The sequence below is a fragment of the Capricornis sumatraensis genome, chromosome 8 (genome assembly GCF_032405125.1).
Source record: "Capricornis sumatraensis isolate serow.1 chromosome 8, serow.2, whole genome shotgun sequence".
In the NCBI taxonomy this organism is placed as follows: domain Eukaryota; kingdom Metazoa; phylum Chordata; class Mammalia; order Artiodactyla; family Bovidae; genus Capricornis; species Capricornis sumatraensis.
The window spans coordinates 83,482,761-83,510,406 of NC_091076.1; the positions used below are offsets into that span (position 1 = coordinate 83,482,761).

General features: G+C 52.0%; 2 protein-coding genes across 5 annotated transcripts in view; one reads left to right on the forward strand and one right to left on the reverse strand.

Annotated features, from left to right (window-relative positions):
• Positions 1-1,094: 1,094 nt before the first annotated feature.
• CENPV (centromere protein V) lies at positions 1,095-9,174 on the forward strand. The gene is made up of 5 exons (XM_068977254.1): positions 1,095-1,447; positions 3,413-3,511; positions 4,756-4,825; positions 7,923-8,037; positions 8,931-9,174. Exons 1-5 carry the CDS (start codon positions 1,095-1,097, stop codon positions 9,053-9,055), a joined length of 762 nt encoding a protein of 253 aa, XP_068833355.1. The 3' UTR covers positions 9,056-9,174.
• PIGL (phosphatidylinositol glycan anchor biosynthesis class L) overlaps positions 3,320-27,646 on the reverse strand; it is a 52,080-nt gene continuing 27,753 nt past the window's right edge. Inside the window, exons 3-8 of one of the 4 annotated variants that reach the window (XM_068977251.1) lie at positions 20,418-20,508; positions 17,106-17,173; positions 15,347-15,378; positions 13,416-13,549; positions 4,667-4,764; positions 3,320-3,425 (exon numbers count right to left, since the gene is read on the reverse strand). In XM_068977251.1, coding sequence (XP_068833352.1) covers positions 4,675-4,764; positions 13,416-13,549; positions 15,347-15,378; positions 17,106-17,173; positions 20,418-20,508 — 415 coding nt within the window. In that variant the 3' untranslated portion in view covers positions 3,320-3,425; positions 4,667-4,674. Of the gene's footprint in view, positions 3,426-4,666; positions 4,765-11,128; positions 11,522-13,415; positions 13,550-15,346; positions 15,379-17,105; positions 17,174-20,417; positions 20,509-27,646 lie in introns of those variants that run through there. The other 3 variants (XM_068977249.1, XM_068977250.1, XM_068977252.1) reach the window with 3 other exon arrangements.

Below are 27,646 nucleotides of genomic sequence, written 5' to 3' on the forward strand. Positions count from 1 at the left end.
GAGCCCACTCAGTGGAAAAAGACGTTGATGCTGGGAAAGATTAAAGGCAAAAAGGGAAAAGGGTGGCAGAGGATGAGATGGTTGGATGGCTTCACTGACTCGACATAAATTTGCACAAACTCCAGGAGACAGTGGAGGACAGAGGAGTCTGGCGTGTGACAGTCCATGGGATCGCAGAATCAAACACAACCTAGCGACTGAACAACAAAATACTAAAAATAAAGAACCTCTGTATTTAATTCAATAAACTAATGATAAGATAAAAACAATTAACAAAGGAAGGTGAAAATTAAGGAAGTAGGGCACAAAAAATAGTAAAAATTAGTAAATGAAAATGTTATTTCTTTGAAGATATGAATAAAATAGGGAAACAAAATAGGTTTGGAAAATATTTGAGTTCCATCAGTGGTTCTTGTGAGTTTGTCTTTAAATTGGTGCTGTGATCAATAGAACCATAATAGAATTTGTTGCGGAGTTCATTCATTTATTAAATTGAAATAATCTGTTGACTCTCGAGCCCCTGAAGACGCTGTTTTATAATCTGTCAGGAATGCCCAAGTGTGAGAACTCTGATTTCAGCTGCTGCTTGTCCCGGAGAGGCAGGTCATTTATCCACATTACCTAGCTCATTCGGGCGCACGATGGCTCCTGCCAGGCAGGTGCTGTCCTCATCAGAGATGAAGTTGCCCCGGGGTGTCTGCTCGCATGTGACAGGGAATTCAGGGTGACCCAGGCCTCAGGAAGGCAGGAGGAAGCTCTCAGGGATTTCAGGGGGCCCGGAGGCTCCGCGGCAGGTGCAAACGGGCCCCGAGCGTCGGGAGCCGAGGCCCGAGGCGCGATCCCGCAGGGCTTGCCGGCTGGAGCGGCGCAGGTGCGGGCCCCGCGGCGAGCAGGGGTGGGTGCGCTCGCGGCGGCCAGGTGCGGGCGGGGCGGGGGCCGAGGCCGGACAGCGGCCGGGGCGGGGCGGGCGGGGCGCCCCGTATGCCAGAGGGGCGGCGGGCGCGCGCGGACGGCGGTAGCGCGCGGGGTTCTGCGGGCGCGCGGGTGAGCGGGGACGCGCGGCGGAGAGGCCTGCGCGCCAGGCTGCGGGAGCCATGCGGCGGGCGAGAAGCGGCGGAGCGACCAAGCCACGCGGGCAGAAGCGGCCGGGGTCCTCCAGGGCCCCCGCCTCGGCCCCTAGTGCCGACCGCGCACGGCGGCCCGCAGCCCAGGCCGGGGGCGGGAACCGGGCGGCGGCGAGGCAGCCGGCGGCCAAGCGACGGTCGCCGCCGGTGCAGGAGGCGGGCCCCGGGGAGCCGCCGCCGGTGCCGCCGTTGCCCCCGCCTCCGCCCGCGGCGCTCACCGCGTCCGAGCTGGACCTGGGCGAGCAGCGGGAGCGCTGGGAGACCTTCCAAAAGCGGCAGAGGCTCAGCTTCGAGGGCGCCGCCAAGCTGCTGCTGGACACTTAGTGAGTGCGGCGCGGCCGGGCCGGCGCCCCTAACGTCCCCGCGGTGCTCGAGTCGCGCACCGGCCAGACAATGGCCTCCGCCCGGCCCGCGCTGAGCGCCGAGGCGGCAGCCTTCCTGGGATGAGGGTCGGCGCGTTTCCCTGCTCCGGGGCCTCTTTCGTGTTTGTGCATGTGTGTTTGGAGAGCGGCTGTGAGGGCAGGGACGGGGCGAGAAGCGCTGGGACAGTTCGGAGCCTTCGGGGAGACCGGCGGCCCGGTTACAGCGCGCGCAGTGCGCGGAGCCAGGCGGCGGGAAGACCGAGCGGGCCGCTGGGTTCGGAACCACCGCGGGCGCTCCAGGGCCCGGGGCTCTGCTTCTCCCCGCTTTGCGACCGCGGGCCGAGGACCCCCGGCTTTCCCAGCGGCCGCAGGAGGACTTTGGACCGTCCGTGGGGTTCGCAGTGAGCTGTTAGCTCTGGGGGGCGCCTCGTCGTCTGGATGAGGCCCCTGCCCTGTAGCGCCTTTAATATTTCATTGTCAGTCGTGTTTTACTAGAACCCCTCCCCCCAAGAAACAAAACAACCCAACAATTGCATAACAACTTGAGGATCTCTTTTTCTTAAAAGTGTTTTTTTTGGTCTTTTGTCCGTAAGAAATTCTCTTCGTTAGGCGAGTCTTCTCAGAGATGAAATACTGGGTTTTCCGTGTGCTTCACTTTTTGGTTTATCATCTTGGACTGTAGGATGAACATTTTAAAATCTACATCATCCAACAATTTTGAGCCCTTAAAGTGTGCCAGCTACTGCCCAGTGTCGTAAAACGCAGATTTGGAGTAAATTTAGACTTTAAAACGAACTGATAAATGGCAAAAAAAAAAAAAAAAAAAATTCAAAGTGTTGAGGTGAAAGGATGAGTTGTTTTTTCTAACCTATCAGATTGGTGCAAGTTACATTCATTCAAGAAAGAAAAACTAAATTAGAATATGTAACTTCACTGTTACTGTTAAAACATTATTGTATGAATCTGGAGGAACATAGAGCAAACCGTTGACTGTGGGTCCCTCTGGGTGTTAGGAGACTCTCATCTTTAGTACTGTCAAATGTTGTAAGGTTTGTTTTTTACCATCAACATTATTTGTGTATGCAGGGAAAAAATACATCAAATTAATGGAGTCAGCTTATATAGAAACATGAAAAAGCATACAGTCTTGGTAACCAAATAAATGCAAATTAAAACTGCAGCAAGCTACTTTTCCTATAATTATTGCTTGAGAAGATTCAGTGAAATGTTTTCTCATTCATTACTGATAAGAGTGTTCAGCTCTTCTGGAAAGTACTTAGATGATATTTATCAAATCTTAATAATGTCCAATGAAGGACCTGACTTACAAGTTTTAAAGGGATTAAAGTTGAACATAATGTGTACAGATAGCTCTGTAAAAAGTCACATGTATGCAAAATACCGGAGGGAAATACAGCAGAATTATAGGAGCCTTTTGTTAACTTTCTCAAAGACTTCTGAACCACTGGACTCGGTCTGGTCCCCTTGTCTTTCTTTTTCTCAGCAGCCTGTACACACTTTTTCACAGTCATATAAATATTCAGTAATTTGTGTAATGGCTGCTCAAGGTCCCTAAGGCCGGGACCCTGTCTACTGTCCCTTGTTTTTTTTATTGCCCTGCTTATAAAAAATCTTAGTACTGGCCCTATAAGTAAAAATGTTCAGGTGGCTGGTTTAGGATCTTCACCCCAGTTCTCTTTTCCATACACTGGGAATAATTTATTCTGCGACTTAACAAAATAGAAGTGGAAAAAAGAGCTCATAGACAAAGAAGGCACTGAATCCTTTTATAAAACTGAGGGCACCTCTCAAAAGCAGAAACGTGTCCCCGTTGTCCCGTGAAGACTCCAGTTCCATCTTGTTGCTCTCTTTCCACTGCGGCCTGACCGCTAAGGAATCCTAATCTCTGATTTCTGCTCCTTCCAGCGAATACCAGGGCCTGGTGAAACACACAGGAGGCTGCCACTGTGGGGCGGTGCGCTTTGAAGTTTGGGCCTCGGCTGACCTGCACATCTTTGACTGCAAGTGAGTGTCTTCCTACATTGTTTCAGAGGACACAGCGTGTGAGGGCGCTTTAGCATCGTCTGGGGAGTTGGGATCCAGGTGAAACCACCATGGCCGTGAGCAGGGAATTGGGGTCAGGTGATGGGTACATAAAGGTTTATGTTCTGTTTTTTCCTTTTATGTGTGTTAGATGTTTTCATTAAAAATTTTAAAGATGGAGGGAGGCTAAGAATAACAGCCTGCTGTGTGCGTGACACAGCTCAAGTCCTGCAGCACAGCCTCAGGGGATGTGGAGGGGTCCCTCAACTCGGGCCAGGCAGTTTCTCAGAGAAGAGTGCCACCCGTGTGTGGGAGAGAGTAGTACCCTGAAGATGGTCGGGCTGGATGCTGGATGAAAGGCCTTGGGCAGAGTCTGCAGAACTCCACAGAACTGGGTGGGGTGTGGCAAGCACATGCACACCTGGAAGCTTGCCATGCCCCAGGCCACCTGGCCCATATGTCTAGGTGAGGCAAGTGACGCTACCAGGGTCAGCAGAGGGCCCACTGTCAGCACCTGCCCACCGTGTGATAGGTCAGGCCCTCCAGGTTCGACTTCTGACCTGTGGTTGGTGTGAAACTGACTGTTCAACAATAGCCAGTTCTTTCTGCCCCTTGGTGCCATGGTGCCTGGGTTATATGTGAAGAATAAATAAATTCCATGGAATTCCTCCCACGGGGACCTGACCCAGTACTAACAGATAGAAGAAGCAGCCCTATGGAATAAGCTGTTAGAGGACCTCGTGTGGAATTAGAGTTTCGTAAAAGGCGGACTAAAACAAGGGACTTAGGTTTACTTCTGAGGACCTGTGGGCCCTGGAGCTGGGCTTCCTCTGATGTGCAGAGGAGGTCAGGGCACCTAGGCCTCCTTGTCAGTTTCTGCGGGGGATGTGGATCCCGAGGCGGAGAGCGGATATCTGCCTGATGCTTGCTTTCTGTGAGTCTCCAGAACCCACCCTTCCCGTCACTCGTAAACCGGGGGTGGGGGTGGGCAGTGGGAACGTGGTTCTGCACGTCCTGGTTTTCTGAGGGTTGTGTGGCCTGCATTGCTGGGTGTGGACCTGCGGAGCAGAGGCCCCCTGGCACCCAGCCCGCCTGCCCGAGCCACCCTTCCTTGGAGAGCAGTGAGAGGGCCTTCACCTCCATGGTCAGCAGGCTCCTGGGACTGGGAAACCCAGAGGGCACATAGGGTTGTTCACCGTCCGGGGTCTGCTTGTGTCTTTCCATAGCTGCAGCATCTGCAAGAAGAAGCAGAACAAACACTTCATTGTCCCGGCCTCTCGCTTCAAGCTTCTGAAGGTGAGTGTTTTAAGCGGGGCTGAGGGGCCCTGCCCTGGCTTACAGGGGCCTGGGAGCCTCCTGGGCCTCTCGGGGGCTTTACTTTCCCTGTCACCCAAGGTTTCATGCTTCTCTTTAAAAAGTTATGTTATTTTTCTCCTTTATATTTTGGATACATATTTGATCCATTATGTATAAACATGGAGGATCAAAAAATAAATTTAAGATCACCCAGATCCTATCAATCAAAGGTAACCATTATTGTGTTTTGGTGTGTGTCCTTGTGCATTATTTTGGACATGGATGAATACGTCTAAATATTGTGTTTTCCTCAGCACAGAATTTTACCTCATTTTCTGTTTTATAACTGACTGTTATTATTTCCTAATGAAAAATAAATGATTGAAAAGATTTTTAACTTTATTCTTTGGGGGAATTTTTTGTGCTTGGTCCCAGCTTTGCAAGGTAAAGAGTGAAAGGCCTTCCCACCACCCACTCCCTGGCCACAGCCACTTCCTACTTATACAATTATGGCTATATTTGTAGTGTTTTTTGTTATATGAATGTACCACAAGTGATTTTCTACGCTTGAACGTCTAGGTTGAGTGCAGTGCTATCTTGAACCTCCCTGTGTGTAAGTCTTTAATAATTTAGAAATTTTCTTTGGATCAGTTCTCTTGGAAGTAAAATCTCTGGCCAAAGAGTACAGAAGCTTTGGCACTCTCTGCTCACGGGGTGGGATGGGGCTGTGATTGGTCCTCGGGTCCCATTGCCTGCTGTGGTCTGATCAGTGTCTTTGCTTTGGGGTTGTGACCTGTGCGAGGGTCTCCTTCTCTGGGTCAGGAGGGCCTCCTGGAAGCACCTCTGGTCATGTCTGTGCTCCTGGCCCCAGGGCCTTGGCACTGGGTGGCCCCTCAGTGAGCATCTGGAAGGAGAAGCTGAGATTTAATCCCAGGCACTTTGGGTCAGTTTGTCTGCTTTTCTTTGTCTGCCCTGGATCTTTCCCGTGGGTGTCTTATGTGGGGAGGAGGGTGCCAGTGGGCAGCACCCTTGTCTTTCCCACGATACCCCCTCCCCCGGGTGCCAGCTAGAGACTGTGGCCCGACCCCTTGAGACAGGTCCCCAAAGACACATGGGCAGCCAGGGGCCCTCGGTTTCAGAGTTGACAGTTACCCACTTTGTCTCCTCCATGGGCCCGCTCGCCAGTCATTGCCCTGGTGTTTACTGCACTGTTCTCTGACCCAGCCTGTTGAAGGAGCAGTTTTCTGTTTGTTCTTTAAGTACAGAACTCATTCTTTGATTCAGCAGTGTTTATGGGCACCACTTGTGTGCCAGGCTCTGTCACATTGAAACCCAGCAGTTTATGTGGCAGACAAGGCCCTAGTCCTCTCAGAGCTTACGTTTTATGAAGGGGAGACAGAGAAATAAGAGGCCTGGAAGTGCCATGTGGAGAGTTAAGCAGGGCAGCGTGGCAGGGGCTGTCTGGTGGCGAGTCTCGGTGGGCTCGGGCAGGCCCCTAGAGATGAGGCGTGTCAGGGGCGCACACTCTGCATGTCCAAGGAGCCGCAGGTTGGCCTTCGTGGCCAGAGGGTGGAGGCAGACCAGTGGGCAGGCTGGAAATGAGCATCCTCAGAATGGAAGGAGTGGTCGGGCTCAGAGGGTGTGACCCCTGGGGTCAGGAGAATTGACCATGGTCTGTCATCATAGTGGTGATTTCTGACAGGGCAGGGAGACAGAAGTGAGCAGGGAGGTTGAACGCACAGGGCATTACACCTAAAATGGGCCGTGTGTTCAGCAGAAATTTCGAGGGTGGGTCAGGCTGGTGGGTAGATGCATGGACAGGGTCTGGTGTCAGCACCGGGCCCTTGTGCTGATGAGACCCAGGAGGCCATGAGGCTGTGAGTTTCTTGAGGGGAAGTGTTTGATCAGATAGCCCTGCGTGGTTGGGGACCACGTGACTATTTCCTGCTGCCTGTGTGTGGAGGAGAGGTCGGGGGCGGGGGTGGGGGTTGAGAAGAGGGCCCTCAGGGAGCCACTTCTCTGCGGCTCCGAGGGACCCTCTCCACGGTGATGGTCAGGGAAGACATGTGGAAGCCTCCGACCCTTCAGTCACCCAGTGTCTCCAGAAGTTATTCTTTGAAAGTGCATGCCAGGGTGTGTGCTTTTTAAAAACAGGAATGGTAGTGTAGTGCACAAATTGTTTCAGACCTTGCCTTTTCAGTTCCCTCTGTAACCTTGGAGATGGTCTGCTTGTTAGTATTTCTAAGTGGAATTGCCTCCTTCTTTTCAAAACTCAAAGAGATTCCATTCTAATGTCTGTACTTGATTCCTTTAACTGTGGGGCAGTTTCCATTTTTTATAAGGTTTCGCCTTTACAGATGGTGCGTTAACACCTATATCCACGTGGTTGGATAAAATACAGAGTTTTAATTGCAGGATACATTTCTAGAAGTGGCATTGCTGGGTTAGAGAAAATGCGTTTTGCAATGTTAGCAGATGTTATCCAGTGTTGTGGATTTGTACTCCTGTGACTCACATCCAGGAGTGCACGTTTCTCTATACACGCAGTTCCGAGTAAGCTCAGTTGGTGATTTTTGCCTGGGACAATGAAGAGCATACCTCACTGCAGTTCGTGAGCATGGATATCGTGTCAGAGGTTAAAGAGAGACTTGTTCTCCGGTTTCTCTGAACTGTCTGTGCACGTCCTCTGCTGGGTCTCCTGTGTCTCCATTAGGGATGTTAGCCTGTGATGTCTGCCATGTGTCCTTTCCTGGTCCTTTGTAGATGAATTTGAGTCCAGTGAGCATGTTCTCAAGGCCTTGAGTGGTGCTGTCTGGGGACACGGGGACCTAGTCCCTCACTTGATGCCTCCTCATTTAGGCCTGGGCCACAGTGGGGAGCTCAAGGTCAGAGGTTTTGTGTGCAGCTGACCTGGGAGGAGCCCTGAGTTGTCATGCTCCAGGCTGACGGGTCTCCAGGTCGTGAGGATGGGCCCCTACCTCAGATAGGACGTGTCCTCTTGACCCTGGGAGCCGGGCCAGAGGGCGTTCCCCACTGAGATTTTTACAGGGTTTATTTCTGTAAAAGACAACTGAAGCTCCTTGTCTGTGTCTCTCAGGGAGCCGACAGCATCACCACGTACACCTTCAATACCCACAAGGCGCAGCACACCTTCTGTAAGCGCTGCGGCGTCCAGAGCTTTTATTCTCCCCGCTCTAACCCTGGAGGCTTCGGTGAGTGGAATGGGGGCAGGCTTCGGGCACCGACGCCCTGTGGCCACCTGGGGTGAGACGCACTCTGGGAACGGGTGCTGGAGTCTCTGGCCGGTCTCCTGCCTGGCCAGGCCTCTCCCTCACATGTGTGAGAGGAGTGGGGCTCGTCTGCTGACCTCTTCGCAGACACGAGATAGCCTGGCCCTGGGCCTCCAGAGACCCTCCAGTCCTGACTCGCATTTCCTGCTGCTGTGGGAGCTGGATGGTGCCCAGGGACCCACTGCAGGGGGAAGACATGAGCCTGGGGTCGGGGGGTTGGCGCGTGAAAGAGGTGAAGTTGAACAGCAGTGATGATGCCAGTAAAACTGGGCTTGTTCAAACACCAGCAAGGAAACCCCAGGTCCCTCTTCTTGGATCTGGGGGCAAAACCACCCTTAGACAGTTGTTAAGAATGACACCAGCCGCCATGCATATTGGGTAGGAAGTAGCCACGGAGGCTGCTCCTGGAAACCTGGCCCTGCAGAGATGCAGCCTCCATTGTCTCGAGCCTTGGGGGGCCTGGCGTCACCCTGCCCACCTACTCCTCTTCCTATAGAGCTCCTGTCTGCTCCTTTCCTGCTACATGGAGTGTCTGTCTCGCCTGCCTTCCTGTATGGATGGGGACATATTTAAAGCTGAGAAAGTTACCCCTCAGCGCTCTGGACGAGGCCTGTGAATTCCTCAGGCTGCCCAGCAGAGGTGGCTCCGGGCTCGAGCCTTTCTCTTTTGTCCTCTCAGCTCGATGTTGAATGACGGTCAGCCCTGGCCACCCCTGAGCCCCATTTGAGAGGAGAGTGAGCCAGGAGCTGCCATGGTGAGCTGCGGGGTGGGTTTGTCTAAGAGCCTGCCCGGCTCTCACGCCCACCTCCCTGCAGGGATTGCCCCCCACTGCCTGGACGAGGGCACCGTGCGCAGCGTGGTGGTGGAGGAGTTCAATGGCAGCGACTGGGAGAAGGCCATGAAGGAGCATAAGACCATCAAGAACATGTCCAAGGAGTGAGCTCCCGTGCCTCCTGTCCAGGAAGGGCCTACGGCCTCTGCAGTCTGCTCCGGCCACCAGTGTCTTCAGGCAGCTCTTGTCCTCCCCTAGCTCAGATTTTGACATAGGCTAGTTGATGCCCTTCTGTCCCCCTTCCTGACTTTTGTGCGATCTTCTAGAGAAATAAATATTTTTAACATTAAAGCAGTTCCTCTGGTTTATCGTCTTCCCTGTCCTTTGGTTTTGCTTCCAAGGCCAGTGGTTCTGCTGGTGCTGCTGCTGCTAAGTTGCGTCAGTCGTGTCCAACTCTGTGCGACCCCATAGACGGCAGCCCACCAGGCTTCGTCATCCCTGGGGTTCTCCAGGCAAGAACACTGGAGTGGGTTGCCATTTCCTTCTCCAATGCATGAAAGTGAAGGTGAAGTCGCTCAGTCGTGTTCGACTTCGAAATCCCTCGGACTGCAGCCTACTAGGCTCCTCCGCCCATGGGATTTTCCAGGCAGGAGTACTGGAGTGGGGTGCCATTGCAGTGGTTCAGTGGCAGGTAATTACTGAGCACTGTTACGGTTCTTGCAGCCATGGCCTGGCCAAGGGGTGGGGCGGGGGGGATGGTGTCAAAGGACAAACGAGAGCTGGTGAGTGGTCACAAGCCACCTGAGCTGTGACAAGAACATGAACTCAGGATTCTGGAGGAGAAGGAGCTAGGTGTGGAAGACCTTGCGGGGAGTGTGATGGGAGCCTGTTTCCTTTTTTTTTTTTTAAGTCAATCAGCTTCTGATCCCCACCCCCCAAATTGTGGTAAAATACACAAAATTAATTTCTAGTGCACAGCTCAGTGGTGCTGGGTATGTTTACGGTTTTATGCCACCAATTTCCATAGCTTTTCATTTTGCAAAACTGAGCCCCCTCTACCCATCAACAATAACTTTGAGCCTATGTTTTTAAAGGAAGCAGGATTTGGGAAAAGAAGGGAGAAGCAGCTGTGGACAGAGATGTGGGCACAAGGTAAAGCCAGGCTCGTGGTGGGAAGAAGTAGAGGGTCAGAAAGAAATAGAAGCCGGCTGTGGCATCTTGGCTTTGGCCTATATGTGCTGGGAAGCCCTGAGGGCTCTAAACAGTCTTCTGACCCATACCCTGCCCCACCCTCCGTGTTTCATATAGCTTTGTATCATAATCAGTGCTTTATTTATTACAATAAGATGCTTTCTTAAAGCATTCCTTCCATTTCCAACTACTGGGTGTATATGTACATACATAATGGCAAACGCTTAGTAAGTATTGCTCTTTGCTTTAGGAGGAAAGTGACTTATGAAATTATCTGGAGGAAGAGTAGACCAGAAAAAAGAGCAGGAGGAGGACGTCCAGATGGACGGGGGTTCTGTACGGTCATCACGTCAGCTGAAGGTTGGAAGGAGCTGGTAAAGCATTCTGCAGGTGAAACAGGAGTATATTCTGGTGCAGTGAACATCCCCTCTGACCTGCCTCCCTCTTGCAGTGGCATATAAAGCATATAGTTTTGTGTCTCTTAAAAACAAATGCTAAGTCGCTTCAGTCATATCTTCGCAACCCTGTGGACTGTAGCCCACCAGGCTCCTCTGTCCATGAGATTTTCCAGGCAAGAATACTGGAGTGGGTTGCCGTTCCCTTCTCCAGGGGATCTTCACCACCCAGGGATCAAACTCAAATCTCTTATGTCTCTGGCATTGGCAGGCAAATTCTTTACCACTAGATTCTGTATGTTCTGTTTTGCAACTTGCGTGTTTTTTTTTTTTTTTCGGTCTGGTAGCATCTTGCTCTTCTTGTGTCCCCTGCATTGGGAGCACGGAGTCTTAGCCGCTGCACCACCTGGGAGGTCCCCTTGTGGAGGCATTTTCCCTAGATTTGAATCTGATGTGTAGTCCGCAAAGATAAATCCATGCAATTATGGTTGAACAAATTCAGTACAGACTGTTCTGTGTGTGTATGGGGGGTGAGCCTGCCTTGGAAAAAACATGAAAATACATGACATAGGACGGGATTCCAGAGACCTTTACATTTATTTATAATAACTGCAGGTCTGTTAGGGAGTTCACAGACACTGTGCCATTGTGTGAACTGTTCCACACAAGAACTCGAGAAGCTAGCAAGGTAGCTGTCGTTGTCCTTGGCTTGGTTTGTGTTTGGCGGCTGTGGTTTTGTCGCCCAGAGGAAGACGCTCAGGTCTGGCAGCCTGTTGGGTCTGCACAGCCCCCATTTTATTAGAGGCCGGGCAGTTTGGAGGAGAGGGCCTTGGAACTCTGGCTGACGCTGGGATGTCCTTGACTCGAGGAGACAAGCCTGCTCCAGACAGGCCCTGGGCTCCCTGGCTGTCTTTCCCTTGGTTTCTTGGATCCGAGAGCCCGTTCTGGCTCAGAGAAAGTTCAGAGAGTTAATCCTCATGTAGCGGGAGAACAGCACATAGAGGCGGCGGAACCAGAGCAGCTGGCTGCGGTGGCGGGACATGGCTCTCTGGGGGGACGAGAGGAGTGGTTCTGGAGCTGGTGCCTGGCTCTGCTGTTTCCATCTGCCTGCTCCCACCTGCGCATTCTGAGTCGCAGCCGGACCTGGCTTCCCCTGTGACCTTCGAAATCCCCTGGACTGGCCTCTAGTGGCTGCTTCCCGCCCCACCCCTCCATCTCCTGACATCCCCATGACAAGAGCAGCCGGTGCTGATGCAGCTGAGCACAATCTCAGTTAACAACCCTGTAAGCAAAGGGCTTTACTGTTGCTTTTTTTTTTTTTTTAAACAGATGAGGAAACTCATCCATCTCAAATAGCAAGTAGGTAGTAAAGCTGAGATTAGAACCCAGAGCCCTCAGGTTGACTTGAGCCTATATTCTTCACTCCTTTGCCCCGCCTATATTCTTCATCCTCTGGCCCTGTTACCCCATGTATATGACTCGTGCAGGGCTGTTTTCTGCCCAGACTCCTCTGAATCAGCTAGGCTGGGTAAATACAGCCACTCTGAGAAGAAGAAAGGAAATGGTACCCATAGGTACAGAGTCTCTTTGCCATCTGGTGGGGGAATGTTATCCTATTATTCAGAACTAATGTAGCTCAGTTTCTAAATAGAATAGATCATAACAACTGATTTAACTAGATATACCCTATAAATACAGTTCCTGTTTTTCTGTAAGGACCATAACTAATGCTTATAATCTAAGTGAGTGTCATTGCAAACATTTACCTAAAAAACTCATTTTATATTCATTGTTCGAATATCCATGGCTTTAGAGATGTAAATACCGTGATGACTGCAAGCTTGAAGCTGATAATGAGAACCATCACTATATTCAGGCAAAAATATTACATACTGTGGTTTCAACAGGAATTACAACCACAGTTTTTAAATAAAAATTTTTCTCAGAGTACCATTGGAACATATATATTACCATCTGTAAAATAGATAATGGGAGCTCAGTCTGGTGCTCTGTGATGGCCTAGAGGGGTGGGATGGGGTGGGAGGTGTGAGGGACGTTCAAGAGGGAGAGGACATGTGTAGACATATAGCTGATTTATGGTATTGATCAGAAGAAACAATACATGGTAAAGCAATTATCCTCCAATTAAAACATTTAAAAAAATTACTCTCAGAGTTCCACATGAGTTCTAGCCCTTGACCTTTTCCACTTCCATGGCAAGAATGCAAAGGGTTAAGGGCTAGAACTCCTGGGCAGCCTCATCCCTAGCCCAGTGCTTCTCAGACCCCGCCGCCTCACCGACCACCACTTTCCCACCAAGAGGGCCTCTCCTGGCCTGACTCCTCAACAGTGGGCTGCCCACTGGTCTTTACTGAGGCTCCTGACAGGTCTGAGTTCTTAAGACTCAAGCTGGAAGCCTGGTCCACGTACAACAGTAAAAAACCTATAAATCAAAATGTCCAACGTTCAGGGGTTTGTGAACTGTTTTATGGCATGTCCGTGTGAGGGATCACAGGCAGCCATTAAGATTTGAACATGTAAGGATATCAGAGAAGACGATCATGATGTTAAACTAGGTTTCAAAGAGCAGGCTCAGTGTCACCCCATTTTACAGACATGTCAGTACTCTTGTATTTGAGTGATTACCTGTACAGGGTGGGGTTGCAGGTAGTTTTGATGAATGATTTTTATTTTCGACTTGCTTTTATGTAACTACTCTCAGACTTTCCACACTGAGGCTATATTGTTACTTTTTTTTTTCCAGCTTGTGCTATTTCTATACTCAGAAGACAAGGTGCAAGTCCCTGAAGGTCTACGGCTCCCAGGGTCTGGCTGTGGGCCCGCTCTGGGGACAGAACCACTTGGAAGGCCTTGGGTGAGGGGCTTTGGGGGACCTGAGATGGGGCGGGGGGAGCGGTGTGGGGCCGAGGGGTGGTCCTCACCTGGGCCTGGGCTGCCTCGAGTTGGGTGAGCACGAAGAGGGCGTCGCGGGCGAGCAGCAGGGAGCAGGGTAGGTCCAGCAGACAGAGGTATTTGCGCAGCAGGTTCACAGACTGGAGCGTGAGCACCGAGCACCCTGCGGGGGCGGGGGAGGGCAGAGAGACTTGCAGCTCCAGGCTGGTTTTCCTGAGCTCCCCACACGCATGCCCTGCCTTTGGAGCTCAGGGAAGGGCAGCATCAGAGCTGCTCTTTGCTCATTGTTCTCACAGATAAGAGGGTGAAAAGGCCCAGAACACCTGGAGGCCACCCTCTGTTTGCTCTGTGCCGCCAGCAGGGAGAGGCTGGCTGCTGGAGGCCAGGGTCAAACCCAAGAGGGGAGTGGTACAGGCAGATTTTCTGTCTTAGTAGGCTGGAGGCCTGGCTCCTGCTCGTCATTGGAGAACTCACGGGCTTGGGGAGGTCCCTTCACCTCAGTGAGCCTCAAGTTTCTCGTCTGTATGATGGGTTGTTGGTCATTTGAGCGTGGGACCTGCCTGTCTCCTACGTGCCATGCACTTAGTTGCTCAGTCGTGCCCGACTCTTCATGAGTACACACCAGGCTCCGCTGTCCATGGGGTTCTCCAGGCAAGAATACTGGAGTGGGTTGCCATTCCCTTCGTCAGGGGATCTTCCCGACCCAGGTCTCTTCTGTCTCTTGCATCGGCAGGTGGGTTCTTTCCCACTAGCGCCACCGGGGCTGTCTTCCAGGGTTGAGCAAACACACCAGAGCTATGTTCCTGAGCCCCTGCAGCTTCACCAGCCAGAAGCCCACCCAGAGAGGGCATGCTGCCTGGGGGTCCATCATTCCATCCCCAGGGCTCTCCCGTGAGGGGTGCATGTCCAAACAGAAACTGGCTCAGGGAGGTGAGGGCGGTCAGATGCCTTCCTGTGAGTTAGGAAGTGTTTCAGACCTGTCCAGCACCCAGCAGTCACCTACAGCCTGGTCAGTTACCTGGGGGATAGATGTGAGCTTGGATGGACATCCTGAAAGGACACTAGAGGTGGGATAGAGCTGGCCAGGGAGAAAGCTGGGCAGGCGAGGGGCAAGACCCACAGAGGTGGTTAGCTTCCTGTGTCAGCCCATATGGGTCCCAGGTTCTTGGTCAACATTGTTTCTGGGTGTGTCTGTGGGTTTCACATCTGAACTGGATGACTGGGGAAAGCAGAAGGCCTGGGTAGGTCTCGTCCAGTCCATCGAGAGAGGGCCCAAGCAGAGCAGAAGCTGGAGGGAGGGAGAATGTGTCCCCTTCTGTCCGACTGCAGAGCTGGACCCTGGTCGTCTGCCCAAGACTAAGACTGACCCTATCGGCTCCCTGTTCTCAGGCCTTTGGACTCCGACAGATTGAAGAATGCCCTGGCTCTCCTAGGCCTCCAGCTTGCAGGTGGCGGATCCTTGATTTCTCGGCCTCCATAATCGTGTGAGCCAATTTCTTTTAATATATTATTGTTGTTGTTCTGTCACTAAGTCATGCCCAACACTTTGTGACCCCATGGACCGCAGCAAGCCAGGCTCGCCTGTCCTTCCCTTCTCCTGGCGTTTGCTCAGACTCATGTCCATTGAGTCAGTGATGCTATGTAAACATCCATTTGTGTATAATATATACAGCAGCACATCTGTCTATCTGCATCTCCTGCTGGTCCGTTTCTCTAGAGAGCCCTGATGACACCCCCTCCTCCCTCACACTCAGAGGATACTTCTCAGTGGATACAACTTGACCGTCAGGCCTGGGGACCCCACTGTGACAGGCACAGTGAGCTAAGCCAGGACAGTGTGGCTCTGCCTCCCTGTCCGCCCCACTCCCACCACTAGGCCAAGGGCAGCTCTCTGTATATTTAGCACTCTCACCCTAGAGGGACAGTAGCAGCAACCTGTTGCCACAGGGCACGGCCTTACCTTTAGGTAACTTCCCTTCTGTGTGCAGGGTCCTGGCAGAGGAAACGGAGAGAGTGCGAGTAAGAACCCTCTACAGTTAACGGGAGGGGCTGTCAGAGCCAGGCCTGCCCGACCCTGGGGTCCCTCCACATAGGTTTCCAGGCAGGTTCTTGAGCATAAGTCACCACAGAGATTCCTCGAACTCCATAGCTCTGGCTACAGCTGAAGGGGCTAGGGTGGGGCCCTCATCCAAGGTCAGCCAATCTGGAGATGACCAGTGGCTTATGAGGTGCCCTGGTCCAAGCTGTGCCCATCAGAGATGACAGTAACAACAATGGACTCTTCAGAGTTTTTCTCTTTTATGAGATTGTGATGTGAGTGTGGTGGGAAAATATGTAAAGTGTTAATTGGTGTTTCTTCCCTGACAGTCCTCTTCCCTTGCACACACCTTTTAGCAGTAGAGGCCATTCTGTGCTCACTGCCCTAAGAGGAGGTGTGAGGGGACTTCCCTGGGGGTCCAGTGGTTAAGACTTGGTGCTTCCACTGCAGAGGGCGCAGGTTCAATCCCTAATCAGGGAACTAAGATCCCACATGCTGTGCAGTGTGGTTAGAAAAAGCATTTATCCTAAGAGGAGGGGTGAGCAGTATGAAAACGAACTCCTTGTTGTTTTGAAAGCTGACAGGTGGGCAATGGGGCAAAGAGTCCCCTTCCCCCACACCCCAACACACAGACATATGGACTCATGGGGAAGGGGTTCTCAGGAGCAGGGATTAAAGACAAGAAGTTAGCCTGACTTACAGAGCCTGAGAAATAGAAAATGCTGAGCTCAGAGGCAGCTCATCCTGCACTCTGGGTGGAGCCCTGGGGATGAACTCCAAGGAAAGAAGAGGCAGATCTAAGGGCAGGAGAGAGGTGCCCTGGAGACACAGCTTCAAGCCCTGAAGAGAACGGATACGTTCAGAAGAAGGATGTAGAGTCAGTCCTTGACCTCAAGCTGCCTTCTCCCTTCCCTAGGCTGGGTCCAGCAAGCTGCTTGTGGGCCCAAGAGGAGCAGGCTCAAGAGATCAGGACATAAGCTACAGGTTTGTATGACCCCAGAGAAGTCCCTCAAGATCTGTGAGGGTTCTCTTTTTAAACCAGTTAAATGCAGGTGGTGGTCATGGTTTTTAGTTGCGTGGTCGTAGTTGTCAGTTGCTCAGTCTTGTCTGACTCATTGCAACCCCAGTGGCTATAGCCCGCCAGGTTCCTCTGTCCATGGGATTTCCCAGGCAAGAATACCGGAGCGGGTTGCCATCTCCTCTTCCAAGGGATCTTCCCGGCACAAGGATTGACTCCACCTCTCCTGCATCAGCAGGCAGATTCTTTACCACTGAGCTGCCAGGGAAGCCCTAAATGCAGATGCATGTCAGTAAAATGCAGTGACTGCAAAGAACAGGTGAGATTTCAAATGACGTGCACATCCTCCTTCTCCAAAGAAAGATCTGAAATCAGGAGGATGCCCACTCATGGATCCCAGCCCTCAGACCTGCCCGTGAGCTACAAGGAGGTGAAGTCTGGCTGTAACATTTCCTTAGGCCAAAGCAGAGGGAGGAATCCAGTCAGTTCCTGCATTTGGCTGCATATGGGGACAGAGAGACTCAGCTATTAGGAGGCAAGGTCATAACTCTAGGACTTGAGGGTGCCTGCTCCTGGGTGGACGAGGTGAGAAGACCCATGGGGTGGAGAGTGATGAGGAGACCGACCACCCCAGCCGTCCAGGGAACTAGCGCACCATCGTACCTCACAGCTGCATTCAGAGCCACATGGTTGCTGTGCCCGCTCACGCCCCCCTCATCGAAGGTCACCACCTGAAGAGACACAGAGCTTCACTCCAGACTGTCTGAATAGTCTCTCCCGCCTCTGTCCACACCGCCTGGGACAGACAGGAGGACCCAGAACCCTGAACCTGTTCGTGTTCTGAGTGAATCAGAACTGACTTGGGAGCAGGTTGGTGGTGTGTGACCGCTGTTCAGCCCTGTGGCTGTGGGTTTGACTATGCTCTTGCTCCTGGACAGCAGAGCAGAGTGGAACTGGGCCACGAGAGAAACCTGGGTTCGGCATGTGTGTGTTTCTTATCTGCCTGGCCGCTTATCAGCACGTTTGGTTTCCCGACTGGCTGCTGCGTGACCTTTGTTCACGTCGACACTGTCTGATTATTTGGTCCCTCTTCCTGGTGCTGTGTCGAGGGCATGAAAGCGCTAGGGGACAGTGTCCACTGTGCCCTGGGGCTCACAGAAGCCCGTGGCTCCTCGTAGGCTGCCTCTGCGTCCACATTCTCAGACCAGCATCTGCTTCTCCAACTATAAGCCTAGCCTAGGCTCCAGATTCATTTCTGCACAGATGAGTTAAAAAATCCAAAGAATAATTTGAGTAATAATAAATGTAAAAGAATAGCTGGAATAAGTAAAAAAAAAAAAAAAAGATGTAGGAAAGAAGACAGGACTCAGAGAAAGGCACAGGTGTTGCTGGTTGAAGGGGATGGAAAGAGGGGACCAGGCAGCCAAGAGAGTAGGATGACAGAGGAGCAGGGGCAGGTGAGCCAACATTTAAAGAAAAACGCTGTTGACCTCGAGTTAATAATTAGTGAGGCTGAATGATGGGAACATGAGTTTCATTATGCCCTTTGCTCTACTTCTGCATGCTTGAAATTCTCCACAGTGGGAAATTTTTTTAAAAAAGGCTTACAAAGAGATCCCATTATGATGGATGCGTGTCATACGTTTGTTAACACCCAGGGGACATACAGCACCAGGAGTGAAGCCTAGCGTGAACCTGGGGTGATGATGACATATTAGTGTAGATTCACTGTAACAGGTCGTCGTGGGGCCAGGGGTATGCGTATACTTTCCGCCCAATTCTACTGTGAACCTAAAATTGCTCTGGAAACTATAGTGTGTTAAAAAAAAAGAAAACACTTCACCCTAGAACCCAGGTACCCCGTTCTGATCCCATCCTTCTGTGGAGCCAAGCCTGGAGTGCCTAAGTTCACTCTCAGCTCTGACCTAGTTACCCTAACCTTTGGGCATATCATAGACCGTCGCTACTGGGAGCGATTTCATCTTCAGTGTCTTGGTTTTCTCATCTGTGAGGTCGGGAGAGTGAGGCCTCCCTCCTTTCTCTCTGGGTCAGGTGAAGGTCAAATGAAGCCCGTGGGAACGTGTAGGACCTGGACAGCAGCCTAGGCCGAGTGTCCACTGCCCTCGCTGAGGTGACTCTGGGATGTGGTTGTCTCAGGCCAGCCGGGGCACACTCCCTGGTCTGGGGGCTTGGAGCCACTGCAGTTCATCCCATCACTTAAAATTCTCCAAGGTCTTGTTTCCTGTTTATCCCACACCTTCCTGTGGGATAAACAAGCCCCCCGTCTTCCTGCTGAGGAAGGCTGAGCTGAACTGTCTCCATCCGCTGGTCTCGTGCAGATTAGACCTGGCAGCAATGGCGTCTGTCCACCTTCCCCCCTAAACTGCAGAAACCTTTGTTCAAATGAAGTCTTCCCCAGACCCTAGTAAACAATAGGCTGCTTTCACTTCTCTAAGACAGAGGCTCACAGGACATGGTCTGTGAAGGATAAACAGCAACACCTGTCACCGGGGCAAGACACAGAGCAAATACTGTCCCAAAGAGGGCTGAAGAAGTCACGGAGGGCTTTTGGGAGAAGGTGGTCTTAGCTGGGCCTGGACCACAAGTCAGTTTTCAGGGAAACAAACTTGGGAGATTCTTCTGTGTCTGTGCCCTGACCTCCTCCCTGGATGTTCAGAGCTGCGGCTGTGATGTGGTCTAAACACAAACTTGGCCCCTCAGTGAGGTCCAGCCCTATTCACCAGCCAGTGGCACCTATGGGAGGGCTGGTCAGAGGTGGCCAAGTTCACAAAGATGGGAGTTTATCCCACAAGCAGGAGTGACTGAAGACCAGTTGTTCCTACGAACCAAAGCCAGGGAGTAGAGAGTCTGGAGACTAGCCGTGGGCATGCCTCTGCCCAGGAAGACAGGGTACCAAGCGTCACTGCAGCATACCTCACAGACTCCGCCCTGTGCCCCAGCCGGCCCTCAGGACCAGCTCTGTCCACCACCAGGCTGTGGAGCCCTGAGAGGGTCTGAGTGTGGTCTGGGAAAAGCAGGGCAAGAGGAGCCAGGCCTGCTATCAACTCAGACCCTGAAGAAAGACACATCCAGGAGGGGTGGGCCTGCAGCTGTTGGTGACCATTTGTTCAGCCAGAACAAAGTGCAAAGCCGGTGCAGATCCTTGGTGGGGCCAGCGCCCGCCCTGCACCTACACCTCCGTGTGGTTCACAGCCAGCTGGCTAGGTGCCCGTTGTATTTATGTCATTAGAGCACAAAGGCAGTCTGACTAATCCATGAAAATCTGCTCTTAACAATGGCCTAATAATTCAGTTCACTCAGATGATGCATCACTGATAAAAAGCCTGCCAGTGGGGTTCACCTTCTAACAGGGATTAATCAAAACTTAAAAGCCAATGGCTGGGGCTTTAAATGGTAGGATTTAGATATGAACTCATGAAGGGTTACTCTTATTTTAGACATTCCTGGCACCTTAAGTGGACTGCTGGCAGGATGCAGGCTGGCGAGGCCTGAGCGTCAAGGTGGGTGTCCTGAGCCGTCTGCCCCTGCAGGTGAATCGAATGCCCACTGGAGCTCTAACCAGGAATGTTCTCCCCACAGGGGCTGTGGATTTATCCTCACGTTTTCTGGAGGGAAAAATGGAGGCTCAAACCCTTAGCTTCATGCTTGCCAACCTTGGGCAGCTTCTGAGCCTCTGGGAACCTCAGTTTCCTCGATGAAGGTGAGCATTAGGACAACACTTACCCCCAGAGTTACAGTGACATCCTAACATGAAAATGCTTGTTCTGTGCCAGCGCATCAAGGCATAGGCTCATGCAGACCTGGGTTTTCAGAGGGCAGCACGGAGGTGGGGGCACAGGTGAAGAGGGCACAGTCTGGGAAAATCTCTGCCTCCCCCTGAGCTCTGTGGTTATGCAGGAAAGGTGCAGAGAGACGGGCCAGGTCTCTGCTGGAGAGGAGGGCGTGTACCCTTACCAGCTTGATGCCGTTGGCCTCTACATGCCGGAGGAGGACATCACCTGCCCTCTCTGGGTCCCAGTGCACGTCTGGGTCATCTGGGAATTCCCTGGAAGGAAGAAGCGCACGTTGGAAACCGTTTCTAACAGGGTGCAGGCTCTCCCCTCAGCTCTGGTAGGTGTGTGCGTGTGTGGGGTGCTGAGGACGTACAGACCAAACAGCACGCTCAGGGGGTCTTGGCTCATGTCATGGCTGGGCGGTTGATAGGGAAGCAGATCTGTCCACAAGCTGGGGGACAGGCGTGGTCCCCAAGAGCTGAGACATGGGGCAGAGCTCCAGTGTGTCTTGGTAAAAGTCAGGGGAATGGCTTGTTGGTAAAAGTACTCAGTACTTTGGTAAAAGCAACTCAGTTAACCTCAGTACTCGTTTAACCTCAGACAGCTGTGAAGGAGCCTGGACGATGCAGGTGAGTAGCCTGCGTGTTGCAGGGCCATTAGGGTTGGGTTTGATGCAGGTTTTCTGACTTAGAGGGGAGAAGTTTCAGCCCCGGGGAGGTGCCCCCAGGGGTAGGGGTCTCTGCAGGCCACTCCAGGCCTTGTTTCTGTCCACTATCACCACCACCTGCTGATATGAGGCCAAGGCCATGGTCTGACTCCAGTGAGAAGACATTATTCATAGTCTTATAACTAGACGGCCATCTCTGCCGCCTCAGGTCCTGGGTGCCACCCACCTATGCTGGGAGGACAGGGCCCCCCGATTCCCACCAGGAGGTAGATGTCACCTCTCCATGGACACAGGCCATTATCAGACTCATTTAGGACTATGGACAAAGGAGAAGTGCTGAAGGTTTCTTAGGAGGAAAAAAACACGAATCTCAGGGCAGAACAACACAGCGACTTTCTGTGCTTCCTTGGCTGCCTCTTTCACACCCTGGGGGGCCTCCTGCCAGGGTGACTTTGAAAGCACCGTCCTGCCCATCATTCCCCCAGGGGCCCTCTAATGCTCCTGCCTCTATAGGACGGACAGCTTGGCTGGCGGCAGGGACTGGACGGGGAGGAAGGGAGAGGCAGGGACTAGGACAAAGTTCGTTAAGCCTCATTCCTGGGGAGCGAGCTGAACATGGGATGGAGAACATGACCTGCTGAGCTCGAGCAGGAAGAGATTTAGGAATTTTCCAGGGAATTCAGGAAATACCCAGGAATACCCAGGAGTGAGAACAACTACACACGTCCCCCTGACTGGGAGGCCTGCATAAATGCACCAAGGTGTCATTTTGGAAACCAGGGAACAAGGAGATGATCAGAGGTTGACAAGGCCAGAAGCCACTGTCGCCTCTAGGGAGACATCAGAGCCTAGGAATGAGAGTGGTTAATGGCAGGAACTACAAGGCCAGCAGCTGGAGGCCCGGAAAACATTCAGCTGCTGACAGAGGTGCTGTGAGGAGCGGGGAGACCTTCCAGTCTCCCTTTATGGCCAACTATTGGTCAGACCTACTGAGAAGTCAGTGGATTGGCAAGGGAGGCAGGAATCATGGTTGCCGTCGGTCCAGGTATCTGGCAGCACTCAAAGCAAGTGCCCAATGGATACTTGCTCTCAACTATGCCCCAGACTTGAGCCTAAACCTTCAAGGGTAGCAGCAGTCTGCCCTTCTGGGAATGCAGTCGTCACTAGCTGCCCAGGTACAGAGGGCAGCAGGGAGGTCATGGAGGTCACTGCTGGGCAAGCAGGAGTCCAGGCTCAGGGGAGAGAGACAGGGCAGTGGCTGGTGGGCAGCTCCACCCCAGCAGCTCTGCTTGAGCTCTGCCTATGATCAGAGTGGCCCAGTGTCATCAGGGAGCATCATGATGCCAGGTCAGATGACAGAACACACGAGTTCCAGTTCCCTGCTCACCAGGTGCCCAGGGCCTGTGCTGCGTCATCCCTAGAGCTGGGAAGACCTGGGCCACACTGGTGACCTGAGAGCCCTGATGTCTAGGACTTTGTGTCATACGCAATTTTTGAGTGAGGTTGAAATGCTGACGGTGGATGGTAGTTTTTAGGAAAGAGTAGGGGTCTTGGATGAGCTTCCCAGGTAGCACTAGTAGTAAAGAACCCACCTGCCAGGACAGAACACAACAGATGCAGGTTCGATCCCTGGGTGTGGAAGATCCCCTGGAGGAGGGTCTTCTCATGCCAGGTGCTGCATTAAAGTGCTTGATTGGTTGACTGAGCCAAAGGCAGCTACACCTGCCTTTAGAGGTTGAAACATACAAATAAGAGCTTTAAAAGATAGTAAAATTTATAAAAACAGATTAGAGGCGAAAAGGAAAAAAGGGGACTTCCCTGTTGGTCCAGTGGCTAAGACTTCTTGCTCCCAAGACAGTGGGTCTGGGTTGGATCCCTGGTTGGGGACCTAGATCCCACATGCTGCAACTAAGACATGGTGCAGCCAAATAAGTAAAAAAAAAAAAGAAAAGAAAAAATTGAATTGCAGGGGGAGCAAGGCATCCCTAGGGGACCACTTCCCCTCAAGGCAGGAAAATATAAAATTTTATATTTTATTAAAATATAGTTAACTGTAGAAAAAGTGACGCCTGTGAGATCAGAAACATGAGTTGTCTTTTGCCTATGAGTGAAAGTGTTAGTCACTCAGTGGTGCCGACTCTTTTCGACCCCATCAGCTGTAGCCTGCCAGGCTCCTTTGTCCATGGAATTCTCCAGGGAAGAATACCAGAGTGGATAGCCATTCCTATCTCCATGGGATCTTCCTGACCCAGGGATAGAACCTGGGTCTCCTGCATTGCAGGCAGATTCTTTACTATCTGAGCCACCAGGGAAGACTTTTGCCTAAAGTTCAGCCCTAATCAACTCAAGGCTTGGGTCCAAGTAGTAACTTTTGCAATAGTTCCTTTCTTCTCTGATGGATTAACAATCCCGCCTTAGATAAACATGCCAGCAGAGGTGTGAACACAAGTGTGAGTCAGCCATCCGGCCCCTCCTTAAGGGAGTGTTGGTGAAAAGGCCTTTGCCCTATTTTTCTTGGTGCTGTCCTGCGTTTTGCTGGCTGGGGTCAGGGAGGAGGACTGGAACTGAAGCTGCCATCGAGATGCATGAGGTAACTTAGGTCTGAAAGCGAGGCAGAGTAAAGTTGCCAAAAGGAAGGTGCCCTGGCCCTCCACCTGAGCCCTAGCCAATGCCTCTCCTATTACAGCTGTTGTAGTCACTGTGGGTTTTCTGTCATCTGCTGCATAACCAGATCTTGATTTAGATATGCCATCATTCTGTAAAGCCTCTATTTTACTGATTATGTAGGTTGTTTCCAATTTTTATTACTGAAAAAAGTTGTAACTAGCATCGTTATATGATGTGAGATTCATACACTTCATATGAATCTCTCAATATTCCCTTGGGATAAAATCCTAGAGATGTCACTTGGGAGTCAGAGATAAAGCAAAAAGAACCTAGCAGATCTCCCTGTGAGGAGCAGTGTTAAGAGGAGAAGTGGAAAGTGGGTTAACTCACCAGGAACAGCATCACAGAGAGAGAAGGAGCAGTGTACTTCATAGGCTGGAGGGAAAGACGAACAGGGACAACTCTAATCAGAGCTACATGCCTCTGAAAAATCTCAGGTGTTTTATACCTACTTCCTTATGACTCATGAAAGTGGAAGTCACTCAGTCACGTCTGACTGTTTGTGACCCCACAGACTAGCCTGCCAGGCTCCTCTGTCCATGGAATTCTCCAGGCAAAGAATACTGGAGTTAGTTGCTGGTTCCTTCTCAAGGGGATCTTCCCAACCCAGGGATCAAACCCAAGTCTCCTGCATTGCAGGTAGATTCTTTACTGTCTGAGCCACCAGGGAAGCTGGAAAAGGCCAGTCATTTACATTTTTCTACAGCTAGAGAGAGTTGGTTGGAAGGGAATGAGTTACACGTGGAGTGAGAGGCACTAGAGGCTGGCTGAGTGGGGCTGCAGTGGAACATGTGTGTTGTCAGAAGCCCCATTTCATCTTGGTAACCAGCTCTTCTCCTGGGAAACCACATGGATGTCATTCAGCAGTAAGAGTGAAACAGTGCAGGTCCAATTGGGACTTGAACTCACGGTCTTTTAACTGAGACCACTACCCCTGGTCTCAGGACTTATTGAAGATCAGGTTCTTGATGTCTCATCACAGAAAGAATTCAGTGAGAGACAAAGTGATAGGTAAGAAATGGATTCATTTAGAGAGAAACACACCCCAGACAGAATGTGGGCCATCTTAGAAGCCCAGAGTGGCACACGATAGGGGGTTGTCAACAGGGGTGGGTAATTTCATGAGCTACTGAGTGCAAGGAGTGTTCTAGCTATTTTGGGGAAGGGGTGGGGATCTGCAGGAATGGGGCCACTGTCCATTTTTTGACCTTTATGGTTGGCCTGGGAACTGTCATGGTGCCTGTGGGTGTGTCACTTAGTTTGCTGATGTGTTACAATAACAAATGAATACTGAGGCTCAAGGTCTAGTGGAAGTCGAGGGGTTGGCCATTTTGGAACTATTTGGTTCTAATTAGTTTCTGTCGTGTCCTCAGGCTGTGTGGTTCTTTGAAGTGTTGTGGTGGCCCCCTTCCCTGCTGTTTCAATAGAAGAACAGAGGCCAAGTCCTAAGAGTAGTCAGGCTTCATATTTAAGGGACATCTGGACTTGCCATACCCAACCTGAGGTATGTGTGAACCACGTGGTGGGTTTGCTTCAGCAGTGGACAAAGATTCTGAAGCTGCTCCCAGCTCTCCCCAAACCTAGATGTGAGCAGGCCCATGGCAAACAGTAATAAAGTTACCAAGAGGTCCCAGAAACTTCCTTCAATTATTAGCAAGCTACTTCTCGGCTATTATTGCAACTTTAATAAAAGTATATGGAGATACCTCCGGTGCTGGTGTGCCTGGGTAGCTCTGCTAACATGGAAAGCCGAGTAACTCTTTCTGGATGAGACAGGGGATAGGGTGGCTGAAAACAGGTTTCTGGCCAGGTTTTGCCAAGTAGAGCAGAGATGGCACCTCTGAAGACTTGAGGACAAGGACAAGCAGGGGTTGTATCAGCCACCCCCTGCAGGAGGACTGCAACTCGCAGAGCCCTTCAGCTCAGAAATGAAGTGTCTGGTAGGTCACACCTTGAACCTAGACTCTTGATTAAGAGACCTGTGGCGCTCTACATCTCATCAGTGAGGTGATGGTTCCTGATAAGAAGCCAGCGCTGGAGAACCAGGAATGAGGGCAGAATTTCCAAGGTCATTCACAAAGCAAGCCTGGAGACTGAAACATTTAAAGACCTGTGAAAGATTGTTTGAAGAGGCATTTTACAAAGCAGGAAATGCAAGCTACCAACATATATTCCTCTAATTCTCAGGAGTCAAATAAATGCAGAATTAAAGCAGGACATGGTGTGGAGGAGGGGTCACAGGAAGGGGCCAGTTTACTGGCTGCACCTGTGCGGGAAGGCTGTTTGGCTACCCAGTTGTGCCCTTTGACCTTTTTAGAAACGACTCTACGGAAGTAATCAGCCTAACAGTGGAAGTCCACTCAGGCAGAGACACCACTTTCACTGCATTTACAGAGGGAAAGAGGCTGCAGTTCTGTAGTTCTGCCACCAGGGAACAATTTCTTTAACTTCCTGAACTGTGGCTTTTGAAAAATGCTAAAGATAACACAAGAGCTTTAGGGCATGTTCAAAGTCAAAGCAAAGAAAGTTAAATACACCCAAGGAAAGGAATGTTAAAACAAAAGTGGAAAAAAAAAAACCTCTCCAGTAACAAAATTTTAGTTTTGCTCCTGACTTAAGAATGAGACTCATGTGAAAGAGGAAATCTATTAAGAGGAATTGAATTTTGGAAACAAAGCCCTTCTGTGAGAAAACTTCCAAATAAAGGGCTCTGGGTTCAAGAGTCCAGCTACCCTGGCCTGGGCTTTGCTTTCTGGGGGCTCTGACCCGGAGTGGGAGGGCAGTCGCAGGGGGAGGGGAGGCGGTGCAGACTTGCGGGCTGGCTCCGGGGTCCCGCGGGCTGGCTGCCGGACCGCGAGAAAAGCATCTGAGCCACGCGTCCGTCCGGGAGGAAGAGGGATGTACCGATCTTGAGGGGCTAGCTTTCCAGCACCTGAGGGCCGGCAACGCTTGCTGGATTCCGTGCGAGGGCAGAGCGGGGCAGGGCAGGGCTCCCAGAGCGTGGGATCTCTGCACCTTTACCCGCGGGCCTAGCGTGGACTGGGCACCAACGCGGATGCAGGGTCCGGGGCGGGGTTGGGAGGGCACCTCGTGGGGCTGCGGCCCTGCGACCCCCGAGGGGCTGGGATGGGCGCTCTGGACGCGACCGGACACACAGAGGACACGGCCCCCCCCCCCCACTCCCCGGGGGTGCAGTGAGCGAACACGGCGTCAATTCCGCAGGAAAAGTCCCCAAACCTAGCCCTGCCCTGGACCTCCGCGTTCGACCCGGGAAATTCAGAAATAACTGTGACCTGCTCTGCACTTTGTAGTGACTGCCCCCGGCTGTGTGAGGCGTGGCCTCGGGGTGGGGGGCGCGGTGGGCTCTCCCCTCCTCCCTCCTGCCAGCCTGGGGACCTGGGGGTGAGCACAGTCACCGCGCCCCGGGGGCGCCGTGCGCGCCCTTATTTGGGCCTGTGGCTTGTCCTCCCTTCCCCTCTCCACCCCTCACTCCGGCATATTTCTAAACCGAGGACTTCCTCAGTCGTCTGGGCGGGCAAAGGTCACCCGAGTTCAGGGCCACCGGAGACGGGCGGGGCGCAGACGGGTCACCTGGGCTGCAGCGCGGCGGGGGTGAGTCGCCTCCGGGAATCGCCAGGGACCAGCCCAAGAAGAGAGAGGAAAAGAAACAGGGAAAGGCGAGGAGAAAGAAGGGACCAAGAACCAGGAAGAGACTAAAACAGACCAGTTGGTGTCTGTGAAACATCTGGGCTGCCAGCCATCCCACCCCCGCAAGCAATTTAAGAGCGTGGACAACGACCACGTGTAGAGACCCTTGTCCACAGAGGCGCCTGGCCCTCCTTTCTCAGGCACATAAAAGGGACCTGCAGGTCAGGGCTGTCAGGCAGAGCTGTAGCTCACCTTTCTCAGGAAGACGCGCATTTTACATTAGTTAGTACCCCAACAAGATGTGTAAATCCTGTGAAGTTCTTGTGAGATCTTTTCCCCAAATTTGCCAATTCACTGTCTTATGTGGCAACTGAGAAACAGAGCTGCTCGCTGAGCTCACTTCAGCGGTCACAGGGCTCAGCTGGGAG

What these genes read in the sequence shown, in the direction of transcription:
- CENPV (XM_068977254.1), top strand. Translation starts at nt 1,095, where the DNA reads ATGCGGCGGGCGAGAAGCGGCGGAGCGACCAAGCCACGCGGGCAGAAG. An exon ending in CTGCACATCTTTGACTGCAA is followed by an intron (nt 3,512 to 4,755) that starts GTGAGTGTCTTC and finishes GTCTTTCCATAG; the next exon opens with CTGCAGCATCTGCAAGAAGA. An exon ending in CTCGCTTCAAGCTTCTGAAG is followed by an intron (nt 4,826 to 7,922) that starts GTGAGTGTTTTA and finishes TGTGTCTCTCAG; the next exon opens with GGAGCCGACAGCATCACCAC.